The 15002-nt window shown below is 44.5% G+C and overlaps 2 protein-coding genes across 2 annotated transcripts; both read right to left on the reverse strand.

Annotated features, from left to right (window-relative positions):
- Positions 1-5535: 5535 nt before the first annotated feature.
- Positions 5536-7022, reverse strand: LOC135094715 (300 kDa antigen AG231-like). Its single transcript, XM_063995048.1, has one exon. It carries the CDS (start codon positions 6999-7001, stop codon positions 5715-5717), a length of 1287 nt encoding a protein of 428 aa, XP_063851118.1. The 5' UTR covers positions 7002-7022; the 3' UTR covers positions 5536-5714.
- A 792-nt stretch (positions 7023-7814) lies between these two features.
- Positions 7815-14819, reverse strand: LOC135094769 (mucin-2-like; the record flags this gene model as incomplete). Its single annotated transcript, XM_063995128.1, has 3 exons — positions 14785-14819; positions 13359-13987; positions 7815-12457 (listed from the first exon to the last, which is right to left on the reverse strand). Coding segments are annotated over exons 2-3 (4773 nt in total), but the record flags the coding sequence as incomplete, so codon positions are not given.
- Positions 14820-15002: the final 183 nt, after the last annotated feature.

Consider the following 15002-nt stretch of genomic DNA (forward strand, 5'->3'; position numbering starts at 1 on the left):
GACAAAACCTGATGCTGACCTCGATTCTGTCTCGTGTGTTTGAGAAGACGATGAAGTAATTTGGAGATAAACGGGAGAAGAGACTATTATTACCGCACGACGAGTAACAAGCAATTATTCAATACAATGAACACTGCAGTAGATGTATGAAACACTATTCTCTTAGTCCATCTCTCTCTCTCTCTCTCTCTCTCTCTCTCTCTCTCTCTCTCTCTCTCTCTTGCTGTAAACTTTACCTCAACAAAGTAAGCACGATGCGTAGAACAGTGTAGCAAAATCAAATAACCAAGCTACGTCTGCTCTTGTTTAAAATTCACTTCTGCTCACTTGTCTCAACTTTTAGACTGACCTATCAAGGAGTGGCCGGGAATCGAACCCTACACAGGACCATTGAGGAGCACAGCACTTTACCAATGAGCTTTCAGTCTACCTCGCGTGTTTATCGTCTATAAATACAAAAGTGTGGGTGTCTGTATGTGTGTTGCAGTCCTCCTCTAGTGTAATGACTGTATAAATTACGTGATGAAATTGTAATGAAGTAGTGTTGTATTGTACTGAATGAAGCTTGAGTGTTTCTTGTTTTCTTATAGTAGTAGTAGTAGTAGTAGTAGTAGTAGTAGTAGTAGTAGTAGTAGTAGTGAAAACAACAAAACAAGCAACTACAACAACAACTGTTACTACTACTACCACCACCACCACTACTACTACTACTACAACTACTACTACTACTACTACTACTACTACTACACCACAACAGCTCCTGCTAGTCATAATTCAGCGACGCATTTTCAAGGTTACACACACACACACACACACACACGCACATACCATACCTACGTTTTATGTATTAATGCGAGATAATGAGATTCCCTTTCATTTGCTCTGTCAACTAAAGATTCTCTGTTATCATTAGAACGATACGGAACAGTGAATAGAACTGATGCTAAAAATAGAAATATCAGGAGAGAGAGAGAGAGAGAGGAGAGAGAGAGAGAGAGAGAGAGAGAGACGGTGGGATGGTATGTGTGTGTGTGTGTGTGTGTGTGTGTGTGTGTGTGTGTGTGTGTGTGTATAATAATTCATTCTCATGCCCTTGAGTGTACTAGGAAGAAATTTGTCAGGTACACACACACACACACACACACACACACACACATCGATAGTATTAATAAAAACAAGGAAGTAACCTTAGCAACATTAAATAAACGAACAATATGAGAAATCACATTATTACTATCATTTTTACTACTACTACTACTACTACTACTACTACTACTACTACCACTATTAACGGTGAGTTATGATCCTTAATTAATATGTGGAAGGCAGGTAGTGTGACATTTAAGAGTGTGTGTGTGTGTGTGTGTGTGTGTGTGTGTGTGTGTGTGTGTGTTTACTTTTTTTTCTTTTGCGTTATTAAGACTTTTTTTTAATTCCCTTGACAACACACACACACACACACACACACACACACACACACACACACACACACACACACACACACACACACACACACACACACACACGAACACACTTTTACAGTAGTCATTCATCATCATAGCCATTAACTATAAAGGTCAAGAAAGAAAATTCCTGTACTTTCCTCCTCCTCCTCCTCCTCCTTCTCCTCCTCCTCCTCCTCGGGAAAAGAAATATTACAGTAATTTATTTGCGCTGCTGGGAAGTTCTTACACGTATGTTCTTTGTACCTACTTATTCCTTCTCATTACCGTCTCTCTCTCTCTCTCTCTCTCTCTCTGGAAATTATTTTGAGATAATAGTAATGGTGATGGTAGTAGTAGTAGTAGTAGTAGTAGTAGTAGTAGTAGTAGTAGTAGTAGTAGTAGTTGTAGTAGCGCCACCACCACCGCCACCGCCACCACACCTGTGCTTGCCCCTTTACCAAGTAACCATGACAAGACAATGTTTACCTGCCTTCCCCCACCACACCACTGCCCCACCACTGCAGTCCCTTCCCCCCACAAAGTAACTATTGCAAGGAGGAAGGGAAGAGAGGAAGAAAGAAGAATATAAATAAATCCTTAGAGACACTCAGCATGACTCTCTCTCTCTCTCTCTCTCTCTCTCTCTCTCTCTCTCTCTCTCTCTGCTTAGGTCATTCTCACATCTGCATCTCCATCAGGGTCAACACCGCAGCACATTCCTTCCTCTCTCCTCTCTCACTCCACTGCTCTCCCTCCCTAACCTAACTAGACCCAGCTGTAACCTAACCTCTCTTGACCTAACTTCATCTAATCTAACCTTACCTAACTTGATTTTACCTAACCTAAACTTGAGGATATTGGGAAGAGATGTAGTGTTTTGCTAATTGTTGTTGTTGTTGTTGTTGTTGTTGTTGTTGTTGTTGTTGTTGTTGTTGTTCTTGTAGTAGTAGTAGTAGTAGTAGTAGTAGTAGTAGTAGTAGTAGTAGTAGTAGTAACGCAACAATAACAACAACAACAACAACTACTACTACTACTACTACTACTACTACTACTACTACTACTACAAGACCCAGCCTGTCACGTGACTTATCAGCAACACTCAAGAGGAGGAGGAGGAGGAGGTGGAGGAGGAGGAGGAGGAGGAGGAGGAGGTGAAGAGAAAAGAGAAGGAGGAGATGTAACATAGATAGTAAGTACACATACATAAGTACACTCTCTCTCTCTCTCTCTCTCTCTCTCTCTCTCTCTCTCTCTCTCTCTCTCTCTCTCTCTCTCTCTCTCTCTCTCTCTCTCTCTCTCTCTCTCTCTGACCAAGACCTTGAAATCCCAGCAGGACATTTCGAAAGGTCAGTCACTCCTCCTCCTTCTCCTTCTCCTCCTCCTCCTCCTCCTCCTCCTCCTCCTCCTCCTTCGTCGCGTGACTGCAAGACAAAAACAAATTGAGGTGGCTTAGTTAAATGTTTACTTATTAAATACACCAACATCTGTTTATCTTGGCGGCGTGTTCTCTCTCTCTCTCTCTCTCTCTCTCTCTCTCTCTCTCTCTCTCTCTCTCTCTCTCTCTCTCTCTCTCTCTCTCTCCTTAGGGTCGGTTGTACTTATGTTCCGGGATGGATTCAGAAGTTACATAAGGTAGTGATGTAATAGATCTCTCTCTCTCTCTCTCTCTCTCTCTCTCTCTCTCTCTCTCTCTCTCTCTCTCTAGCCCATTATCTAATCGTAAGAAAGCAGGTTTGTTTGTCTGGATACTGTTACCTTGAAATTAAAGAGTACAGATAGAACCCCGCTAGTTTGTCATGCTGATGGAATAAGAAAACTGCAGTGAGTTGGTGAATGAGTGAGTGAGCGAGTGACGGAGAGCAGGTGAGCAGCAGGTTAACTGTTCTCGTGTCCACACCTGCCTAATTTACCGCTACACACTTGCTGAAACGCTACTTAACTAACCTGCTTTTTTTTTTTTTTTAGATTCTGATAGGATTATGAGATTAGTTTGTCTTATGTCTCTAATTAAGGAAATAGGGAGTAGGTGGCTAAGTGAGAGTTAGTCAGTGGGAGTGTTTCTTGTTCCTTTGACCTTATGACAGTTGTTCCACATATAATTTAAAAACTGCCACTGCTCTTACTTACGATATTAGAGGAAAAGTGAATAACTGTTTTGATGATTGCTAATGTGTTCGTGAGTCAGTTTGTGTGTTGTGTTGCCAGGAAGTGAAGGAAGGAAGGAAGGAGGAAACACTTATAGAGGTTGTTCACACACACAAACACACACACACACACACACACACACACACATGTTCTTTTTCTTCTGCTAAAATTATACCACCTCTTCTAGTTATCTTCTTTTTCTTCTTTCTACTCTTCCTTCTCCTTCTTCCATACCCCTTTCTCATTATCGAAAAAATTAGATAAAAACAGATAATCTAAGCATTACCAGAGAGAGAGAGAGAGAGAGAGAGAGAGAGAGAGAGAGAGAGAGAGGGAGGGGGGAGGTGTTACGAAATAGTACAAGATCTTCATTCATATGGCGATAATGTGTAACGTTAATGGTTACCTAACTGAGGAGGAGGAGGAGGAGGAGGAGGAGGAGGAGGAGGAGGAGGAGGAGGAGGAGAGGAGGGGGAGGAGGAGGAGGAGGAGGAGGAAGTACTGGAGAATAATAGAAAAAAAATAGTATCTCCTTACTAAGTTCATTGGGTGTGACAGAAAACGATATTTTGAAAGGCTAACTAAAGCGTTTAAGAATAAAGGTTAACATTTTAAACTAGATTCAGTTTATTCATTTATTTTTCTCTCTCGTTCTCCATTTAAGAGACGCTAACATAAAACTAATACCCGAATTGAAGGAGATTTGTCGCCTGGATCAAGATCAAGATTAAGATACACGGTTAGGTCTTCTTAAGAGACTACCTAACCTAACCTAAGAGTTTTGTTGTAGGATTAGTTGTATCATACGGGTTGATAGGAATAGTAGTCCTTGCAGTAGTAGGTGGTGCAGTAGTGGTAGTGGTGCTGGTGGATGTAAATGGGGCGGTTGTAGTAGCAGTAGTGGTGGTGGTGGTGGTGTCAGTGGTAGATGGAGTGGTAGCAGTACTATTTGAGGTAGATGATGAAGTAATAGTAGTAGTAGTGGTAGTAGATGTAGTAGTAGGAGGAGGAGGAGTGTTAGTACCAGTAGTAGTTGGCATGGTAGTTTCTGCTGTACTTACAGTAGTAGTAGTAGTAGTAGTAGTAGTAGGAGCAGCAGATGTAGTAGCCGTAGAAGTAGAAGACACAGTAGTAGTAGTAGCAGAAGAAGTAGCAGTACCACCACCACCACCACCAGTAGTAGTAGTAGTATCAGAAGCACTATTAACACCAGTAGCAGCAGTAGCAGTAGCAGTAGTAGTAGTAGCAGTAGTTGTAAGGTAAGACTCCCCCCAGATTACAGGTAAGACCCAAAATACAGGTGAGGGTTGTGAGGACTGGGGGAGAGGGGGGAGGGGCCGGTTCACCCCCACCACAATTGGCCTCTGGTTCTGCTCCTGGTTCTGGCTCTGGTTCACTCGAATGATCACGCTTCTAAGCCTCGACTCTCGCCTTCCACCATCACCACCACCACCGCCTGTCTCTGTTACCACTTCCGGCTCCGTTTTCTGTTTCCGGCCAGGTAATAATTGTCGAGTGGTTCCCTTCTGGTCACCTGTTGCCCCCACACCTGGAATTATGAGTATTGTTATTGTTATTGTTATTATTATTGTTATTATTATTATTATTATTATTATTGTTATTATTATTATTATTACTATTATTATTATCATTATTGTTAGCATCATTCTCTCTCTCTCTCTCTCTCTCTCTCTCTCTCTCTCTCTCTCTCTCTCTCTCTCTCTCTCTCTTACCTTGGAAAAAAATCGCTGTGCATTTTAGTAATTCAATTATTACTAGTAATATTTTGTTTTATCTATTCGCTTTTTCATTTGTGCATACCTCTAATAACGAAACATGCGTACACATATACATACGAGCATACATACATACATACATACATACATACATACATACATACAAAAGGAGGAACAAATAATACAGTAGTTCAAAGGTTTAAGTGGCTTTAATTTTATTCATCTAATTTAGTTAACATCACCTATGAAGAAGCAGAAATTGTTATTCCTTTAACACTCCTGCACTAGCACCCAACTCTCTCTCTCTCTCTCTCTCTCTCTCTCTCTCTCTCTCTCTCTCTCTCTCTCTCTCTCTCTCTCTCTCTCTCTCTCTCTCTCTCTCTCTCTCTCATAGCATTTCGTTCCGCGCTGACCATCCCCAAAATTTTGTCCAAAAGTCACTGAATTTTGTATTAGTTCGTGTTCTTCCTGAAGGCGAAGCTCTCCTGTGATTGGCTCCCGAAATGACGTCACCAGCTCCTCCCGGCAAATGATTGGTCATCTCGGCAAACTCGCTTGTGATTGACGCATTCAAATTCAAACGTGACGCGCTGTGAGGGTTGATAGGAATGAGAGGTCGCCGTGTGGTCGTTCTTCTAGTCGTGGTTCTTCTAGTAGTAGTAGTAGTCGGAGTAGTAGTAGTCGTAGTGGTGGTAGTCGTTGTGGTGGTAGTGGTGGTAGTTGTGGTGGTGGGTGTGGTTGTAGTTGTAGTTGTAGTTGTGGTCGTTGGTTCATTGGTGGTCGTTGGTTCATCAGTGGTCGTTGGTTCCATGGTGGTCGTGGGTTCCATGGTGGTCGTTGGTTCCATGGTGGTCGTGGGTTCAACAGTGGTCGTTGGTTCATTGGTGGTCGTTGGTTCATCAGTGGTCGTTGGTTCCATGGTGGTCGTGGATTCCATGGTGGTCGTTGGTTCCATGGTGGTCGTTGGTTCATCAGTGGTCGTTGGTTCCATGGTGGTCGTGGATTCCATGGTGGTCGTTGGTTCCATGGTGGTTGTGGATTCCATGGTGGTCCTTGGTTCCATGGTGGTCGTGGGTTCCATGGTGGTCGTTGGTTCATCAGTGGTCGTTGGTTCCATGGTGGTCGTGGATTCCATGGTGGTCGTTGGTTCCATGGTGGTTGTGGATTCCATGGTGGTCCTTGGTTCCATGGTGGTCGTGGGTTCCATGGTGGTCGTTGGTTCATCAGTGGTCGTTGGTTCCATGGTGGTCGTTGATTCCATGGTGGTCGTTGGTTCATCAGTGGTCGTTGGTTCCATGGTGGTCGTGGATTCCATGGTGGTCGTTGGTTCATCAGTGGTCCTTGGTTCTATGGTGGTCGTGGGTTCCATGGTGGTCGTTGGTTCCATGGTGGTCGTGGATTCCATGGTGGTCGTTGGTTCCATGGTGGTCGTGGGTTCCATAGTGGTCGTTGGTTCCATGGTGGTCGTGGATTCCATGGTGGTCGTTGGTTCCATGGAGGTTGTTGGTTCATCAGTGGTCATTGATTCCATGGTGGTCGTTGGTTCCATGGTGGTCGTTGGTTCATCAGTGGTCGTTGATTCCATGGTGGTCGTTGGTTCCATGGTGGTCGTTGGTTCATCAGTGGTCGTTGGTTCCATGGTGGTCGTTGGTTCCATAGTGGTCGTTGGTTCCATGGTGGTCGTTGGTTCATCAGTGGTCGTTGGTTCCATGGTGGTCGTTGGTACATCAGTGGTCGTTGGTTCCATGGTGGTCGTTGGTTCATCAGTGGTCGATGGTTCCATGGTGGTCGTTGGTTCGATGGTGGTCGTTGGTTCCATGGTGGTCGTTGGTTCATCAGTGGTCGTTGGTTCCATGGTGGTCGTTGGTTCATCAGTGGTCGTTGGTTCCATGGTGGTCGTTGGTTCCATGGTGGTCGTGGGTTCCATGGTGGTCGTTGGTTCATCAGTGGTCGTTGGTTCCATGGTGGTCGTTGGTTCCACGGTCGTCGTTTGTTCCACAGTGGTCATCGATTCCATGGTGGTCGTTGGTTCCATGGTGGTCGTTGGTTCATCAGTGGTCGTTGGTTCCATGGTGGTCGTTGGTTCATCAGTGGTCGTTGGTTCCATGGTGGTCGTGGGTTCCATGGTGGTCGTGGGTTCATCAGTGGTCGTTGGTTCCATGGTGGTCGTTGGTTCATCAGTGGTCGTTGGTTCCATGGTGGTCGTTGGTTCATCAGTGGTCGTTGGTTCCATGGTGGTCGTGGGTTCCATGGTGGTCGTTGGTTCATCAGTGATCGTTGGTTCCATGGTGGTCGTGGGTTCCATGGTGGTCGTTGGTTCATCAGTGGTCGTTGGTTCCATGGTGGTCGTTGGTTCCATGGTGGTCGTTGGTTCATCAGTGGTCGTTGGTTCCATGGTGGTCGTTGGTTCATCAGTGGTCGTGGGTTCCATGGTGGTCGTTGGTTCCATGGTAGTCGTTGGTTCATCAGTGGTCGTTGGTTCCATGGTGGTCGTGGGTTCCATGGTGGTCGTGGGTTCCATGGTGGTCGTGGGTTCCATGGTGGTCATTGGTTCCACAGTCGTCGTTTGTTCCACAGTGGTCATCGGTTCCATGGTGGTCGTTGGTTCATCAGTGGTCGTTGGTTCCATGGTGGTCGTTGGTTCCATGGTGGTCGTTGGTTCCATAGTGGTTGTTGGTTCCATGGTAGTCGTTAGTTCATAAGTGGTCGTTGGTTTCATAGTGGTCGTTGGTTCATCACTGGTCATTAGTTCCATGGTGGTCATTGGTTCATTAGTGGTCGTTGGTTCCATGGTGGTCGTGGGTTCCATGGTGGTCGTTGATTCGTCAGTGGTCGTTAGTTCCATGGTGGTCGTGGGTTCCATGGTGGTCGTGGATTCTATAGAGGTAGTTGGTTCCATAGTGGTCGTTGGTTCCATGGTGGTCGTGGGTTCCATGGTGGTCGTTGTTTCCATGGTGGTCGTTGGTTCCATAGTGGTCATTGGTTCTATGGTGGTCGTTGGTTCCATAGTGGTCGTTGGTTCCATGGTGGTCGTTGGTTCCATAGTGGTCGTTGGTTCCATGGTGGTCGTTGGTTCCATAGTGGTCGTTGGTTCCATGGTGGTCGTTGGTTTCATAGTGGTCATTGGTTCCATGGTGGTCGTTGGTTCCATGGTGGTCGTGGGTTCCATGGTGGTCGTGGGTTCCATAGTGGTCATTGGTTCCATGGTGGTCGTTGGTTCCATGGTGGTCGTGGGTTCCATAGTGGTCATTGGTTCCATGGTGGTCGTTGGTTCATCAGTGGTCGTGGGTTCCATGGTGGTCGTTGGTTCCATGGTGGTCGTTGGTTCCATTGTGGTCGTTGGTTCATCAGTGGTCGTTGGTTCCATGGTGGTCGTTGGTTCCATGGTGGTCGTTGGTTCCATGGTGGTCGTGGATTCCATGGTCGTCTTTGATTCCATGGTGGTCGTTAGTTCTATGGTGGTCGTTGGTTCCATGGTGGTCGTGGGTTCATCAGTAGTAGCTGGTTCCACAGTAGTTGTTAGTTCTGTAGTGGTCATTGGTTCTGCAGTAGTTGGTTTTACTGTGGTTGTCGGTTCTACAGTACTTCGTTCTATGGTCGTGGGTTCCATGGTGGTTGGTTCACGGGTGGTCATTGGTTCCATGGTGGTCAGTTCTGCTGTAGTTGGTTCCGCAGTTGTTGTGGGTTCCATTGTATCTGGTTTCATTGTGGTTGGTTCTGTTGTTGTTGGTTCCATGGTAGCCATTTCCTTGGTAGTTTTCGGTTCTTCTGTATTATTGCTGGATGTGGAGAGGGATGAGGTTGTTGTGGTACCAGTAGTAGTAGTGGCAGTGGTGGTAGGGACAGCAGTAGTAGTAGTAGAAGCAGTAGTAGCTATGGTAGTAATAGCAGTAGTAGTAGCAGTAGCTGGAGTCATGGAGCTTGCAGTAGTCATGGCAGGTGTGGTGGTAGTAGTAGTAGTTGTTGTAGTGGTTTGTTGTGGTATGGCAACTAAAACACCAGGTACCAGTCCAGATGTGGTAGGCGGGGCAGTCGGGTCCGGTATGAAGATATGTGTAGGCTGGCTAGTAGAACCGGACTCATCAGGAGGTCTTGGGTACACCAGAACCGGATGCCTACCTTCAGAACCAATCGACTCCAGTATTTCAAAGTACGGTTCATCTTTCCCTCCTTCAGAAGAATTGGTCAGTGGGTTCTTGGATATGACAGTGACAGGTCCTCCTCCTACTGCTACTCCTTCAGGTACAAGCAGGTAAGGATGATTCCCTGTACTATTTCCCACCCCTGATGATCCCTGTGTTGTCCCTGACCCTGGTTTTGGCACTACAAGGAAACTGTCAGGGTCATTAGGGTCAGGCACTATGGTGAAAGGATACTGTCCTGGGTTCGGGTCATCTGGGTGTGGTTCTATTGAAAAGGTCACCCCCCCCATACCATCCGGGGTTGGAATGATCTGGAACGGGTACCTGCCACTGTCTGAAAGGGATCCATTTATACCAGACGTGACTGTAAAAGGGAAGCCACTGGAGGTATTTAGGTTTGTGACGACTTGGAAGGGAAAACCGGCCAGACACTGTTCTGATCGGAAGGCACTCTGAACCACCTTGAAGGAGAACACACCAGAGTCCTCATTGGAACTGTCAGGATTTGGAACCACGGAGAAAGGAGAGGTACAGGAGGAGGTCCCCGAACCGCTCTGACCTGGCTGCATGGTGGTGGCGGTAGGCTTGGAAAGCAGGTTCGACAGCCCTAACAGCTGATAAGGAAGCCATGGAACCAGACCAACACCAGTCGGTCTTTGCGAATAAGAGTGGAGTCCCTGAAGAGGACCTTGGGAGCTTGGCGAGTGTCCAGGGCGAACCAACAGCCAGGGTACGACTTGATTTTGGTTCTGGTTCTGAGTCTGAGTGACGCTGATGACGACCTGTCCCTGGTCTTCCCGCTGGATAGCTGAGTCGTCCTCAGGCTGTGTGGTGGTAACTTCAGAGCCTTCATCCTCAGTGCTTAGGTCATCGCGACTCCCAATTCTGTACTGGGGAGGGTCCGTGTCTTCATCGCCTTCTGCAGGTAATACATCGGTTACAGTCTTGTCCTTTATAAATAGAAACTCCTGCAGGTGCTTAAGGATGGAGAAATGACCGTCGTTTTCTGTGTCTGGTGCTCCAGTGTCCCAGAAAACGGGAAATGGTTTTGTGCCAACACTTTGTACAATATCTGACCGTGCAGGTTCACTAGTGGTTCTGCTTTCAAGGGAGAGAGTAGGAGGTTGAGGGATGTTTGTTTCAATGCCCTGAATCTCATTTTTCAGGTGCCCGTTCCCTTCAGGTGACTCCGATTCGACGGCAGTGTTAACAGCCTGCTGCAGCATGGACAGGATGGGACGGGGAGCAGAACCTTTACTGTAGGATATGACAGGAACTCCATTCTCGAAGGTTATTTGAACTCCTGACGATAGGTAGGCTGACTTGGGCTTGGTGGTAGTGGTGGTGATGGTGGTAGTAGAGGGGGTCGTGCTGGTGTTAGTAGTGATGGTTGTGTTAGAGGTGGTGGTAGTAGTAGGCGTTGTGGTGGAGGTAGTAGTAGGCATTGTGGTGGAGGTAGTAGTAGGAGTCATGCTGGTGGTGCTGGTGGTGGTGGTGGTAGTAGTAGTAGCAGGGGTCGTGGTAGAAGTGGAGGTAGTAGTAGGAGTCATGCTGGTGGTGGTAGTAGTGGTGGTAGTAGTAGCAGGGGTCGTGGTAGAGGTGGTGGTAGTAGTACTGGTCGTGGTGGATGTAGTAGGGGCCATGGTGGTGGTGGAAGTAGCAGGGGTGGTGGTGGAGGTAGTGGTAGTAGCAGGGGTCGTGGTGAAGGTAGTAGTGGAAGTAGTAGGAATCGTAGTCATATTGAAGGTGTTGGTAGCAGAAGTGGTAGCAATGGGAGTGAACATGCTGAAAATGGTGGCAGCAAAGATATCAGCAGCAGTCGTAGTAGTAGATGTAGAAGCAGAAGTCGGGTGTTGAAGCGAGTCAAGTTTGCCCGTCAGAATGTAATGTAACTTCTGTAGCATTGAGTGGACCCCGAAGTCTGGCACGCCGTTGTGGAAGGTGACGGTGCCGTTGTTGTAGGTGAACGGACCGACAGTGGTGGCGGGAGGCGAGGCACTTTCTTTCCAAAGACCACCACGAATGGAAACCTTAGTCTTCGTTTCTTCATTCGAGGAGATGCGAGACTCCCGATCTTCTAAGGCCTTTGATAGTGGGGATAATCTAGGTTGCGCTGTGAACCGATGCTTTTGGCGTGAATCGTAGCTGCCAGAGGGGAGGTTCCAGTTCTCTTGGTTTTCTAAATACTTATGAATCACTTGCAGAAGGGATACAATATCGGCTTCAGATAAATTCATGTTTATTAAATTTTCCGTAAACGTATTGAATTCTTGTGTTAGTCTTGTCCTCTCCACTTCTTCGCGTGCTGTGTGACTGTCTCCCGCCTCCTTCAAGATGCTGAGGAGTGCTGTTAGGTGTCCCTCTCCTGCAGGAAAGGTCTGGCGTTGTGGCTGTGAACGAATATATACAGGTTGTATCTTTTCTGCTACTGAATCTTGTATCCTTCCCTGTGCTTCCGTAACCATGTCTCCACTTCCAAATCCAACAGGATAAAACATGCCTACATTTTCGTCTCTGGAAACATCATCATCTTTAGTAGGATCAAACCAAGCTTCATTTATGTTTCTCTTACGCTTAGGTGTCATTCGCCTTTCAGCAAGATTCCGGGGTAAAAGATACAAAGTTTTAGGCGTGAATGAAACGGAAGGTGACGAAGTAACATCCAACTTACGACGCAAATTTACCTCAGCTACAGAATTCGAAGATAAATGTGAAGGAATGCTTTTGTGAGGGTTACGAAAGGTGGGCTGGTGTGAAAGGTGTAACAACTGCGTTCCCCAAGGTGCCTGTGTGGCTAATGGGGATAGTACAGTGCTTATGGGTAAAGGTGAGGTGAGGGAAAGAGAAAAGACGTCATTTGGTCTGTCAGGGTCATGTCCAGATGAACCAGATCGAGATGGGTCACTTTTCTCGAGGTCTTGATCTTGGTCTTGGTACTGGTTCCAATCCCATGTTGTCTGTTGGTCGTCTGTTGCTGTCTGACTGTCACCTTTAGAAGAGAAAACAGTAGTAAAAGTAACAATGATAATAATGGTGATAATAGTGATAACCTAACCTAACCGAGTGCAACCTGACAACCTTAACGAGAGAAAGCAATAACAATAATAACAATGATAATAATGATAATGCTATCCTAACCTAACCTAACGTTAACTAGAGAAAAACAGTTGCAATAATAATAATAATAATGATCATAATGATATCTTAACTTAACCCAACCTAACCTAATGATGAACTACCACAAACAAAATGAAACACACACATAACTTCACTACTACTAAGTATGCGAAGTAGAACAATTAATTACTTCAGTATTACAAACTTGACTTTAAAATTACGTTCACACTTAAACAAATAAACATCAATAAAAGAATGTATTAACTTTTTGTTGTATATTGAAGTATAAGAAATGCTAATAATAACTGTGTGTGTGTGTGTGTGTGTGTGTGTGTGTGTGTGTGTGTGTGTGTGCAGCAACCGCACATCACTAACAGACGGTAACCACGGGCATCTCCGCTCACCACACACACACACACACACACACACACACACACACACACAGAAGAGATGTGACCCAATGACACGGATGTGTGTGTGTGTGTGTGTGTGTGTGTGTGTGTGTGTGTGTGAACAGTAGTAGTAATAGTTGTGGTATTACTATTATTATTATTATTATTACTATTATTATTATTATTATTATTATTATTATCAGTAGTAGTAGTAGTAGTAGTAGTAGTAGTAGTAGTAGTAGTAGTAGTAGTAGTAGTAGTTGCTGTTGTTGTTGTTGTTGTTGTTGTAGAAGCAGCAGTAGCAATAATAACAATACTACCAGTACCACCACCACCACCACCACCATAACAACAACAACAACAACAACAACAGCCACACACCTGCCACAACTGGCCTGCTCCTAGCCACATCCACGCAGCAGGTCACCACCACCACCACCACCACCACCAGAGGGATCACGCGAGGGTAGACACGTGACCTATTGACCTCGCCTGCCTTGCCTTGACCCATGATGACCTTACCACTTATGAGTGTCAAGGAAATAAGGTCGTAAGGTCAATTTTTTTTTATTTATTTTTTTAGGGATAAGTTCTCTAATTTTCTTGTTCTTTACTTTTTTTCCATTTGTTTATTTATTTTCTATAATTGTTTACTTCAACTGTTTATTTTTATTATTTTCTCACGTTTTTTTTTCTTTTTTTTCAAGATGAGTTCATTAAATGTATCTCCTTTATTTTATTTTCTTTACTTACTTTTTTTCTTTATTTATTTCCTTCCTTCTTTGCAGTCACTTTATCGTTCCTTTAAGTTTATTGTTTATTTTATATTTCGTCTTCTTTTTCAGCTTTTAATTAAACGAGTTTTCAAAAAAAATTTCAGCATATTTTTTTGGTTTTTATATTTTCATTTGATATTCTTTGATGTTCTTTTTATTTGCACTTTGGTTTATCACATTTGTCACTATTCCTTATCATCTCTTGTTTTTTGTTTCTTCTTTCGTTTATTTACACTGCAAGAAACACAGAAAAATTACTTCTCTCTCTCTCTCTCTCTCTCTCTCTCTCTCTCTCTCTCTCTCTCTCTCTCTCTCTCTCTCTCTCTCTCTCTTGTGTGTGTTCCCTACTAACTATAATATACTGTCGTGGAGAGAGAGAGAGAGAGAGAGAGAGAGAGAGAGAATATTTCAAATCACTAGCGAACATTCATTCCACCAAAACTTCTAATTAACAAAACGCGCGTCTGCAAAACATTACCATATTAATTCTTGAAGTACTAACACGTGTCACTTGGCGTATTTTAACCTTATTTATCCTCATTACTCTTCTGATCATTCTACAAAAGTACTCATCAGTAACTTCATACCCGGCGTAATTAATATCGTACCCAGATGTGTAATTATTATCGTACCCCGCTGTGTAAGTATTACCGTACTCGCTGTATACAATTAGGCTCTTTCGTACGTAAGTGGTCGTACAGTTTAGGTCAATTATTGTACCTCGTTGTCGTTATTTTGAACCATGAAAGTACATTTGTGCATCTCTTAAGCTACTACTACTACTATTACTACCATATTTTTTTCCTTTTACTATTTTTCATTAATTATTTTACTTTTCTTCATTAAAAATTCTTATTCATTCAACTTTTTTTTCATTCGCATTTTTTCAAAGTTAAAAAAAATATTTACTATTTTTGTCACTCAAACGCCATCTCTCTCTCTCTCTCTCTACTTTACTACACCAAGATTCTTAAATTAGTCAGCGAGTCAGCAAAAACCACAGTCAGTAAGTCAGCAAGAGTCAGCAGCACCAGACACACACACCCTCCCCGTACTGAGTCTCAAGAGGCACTGAGGCTGAGAAAACCACATTATTATTATTTTCCCTCCGCCCCCAAGCCTTCTTTCCCTCCTCGTTAATGAAGGAAAGGAGGAAAGGAAGAAGAAGGAAAGAAAGAAAAAAGGAAGGAAAGAAATCATGAAAGAAAGACAGGAAGATGGAAGGAAAGAAAATATTAGGTTCGATTAT

The sequence above is a fragment of the Scylla paramamosain genome, chromosome 46 (assembly GCF_035594125.1).
Source record: "Scylla paramamosain isolate STU-SP2022 chromosome 46, ASM3559412v1, whole genome shotgun sequence".
Classification (NCBI taxonomy): domain Eukaryota; kingdom Metazoa; phylum Arthropoda; class Malacostraca; order Decapoda; family Portunidae; genus Scylla; species Scylla paramamosain.

Excerpts from the sequence above, each read along its gene's own strand:
- LOC135094715 (XM_063995048.1), bottom strand. The coding sequence starts at position 7,001 with ATGGAACCAACGACCACTATGGAACCAACGACCACCATGGAACCAACG.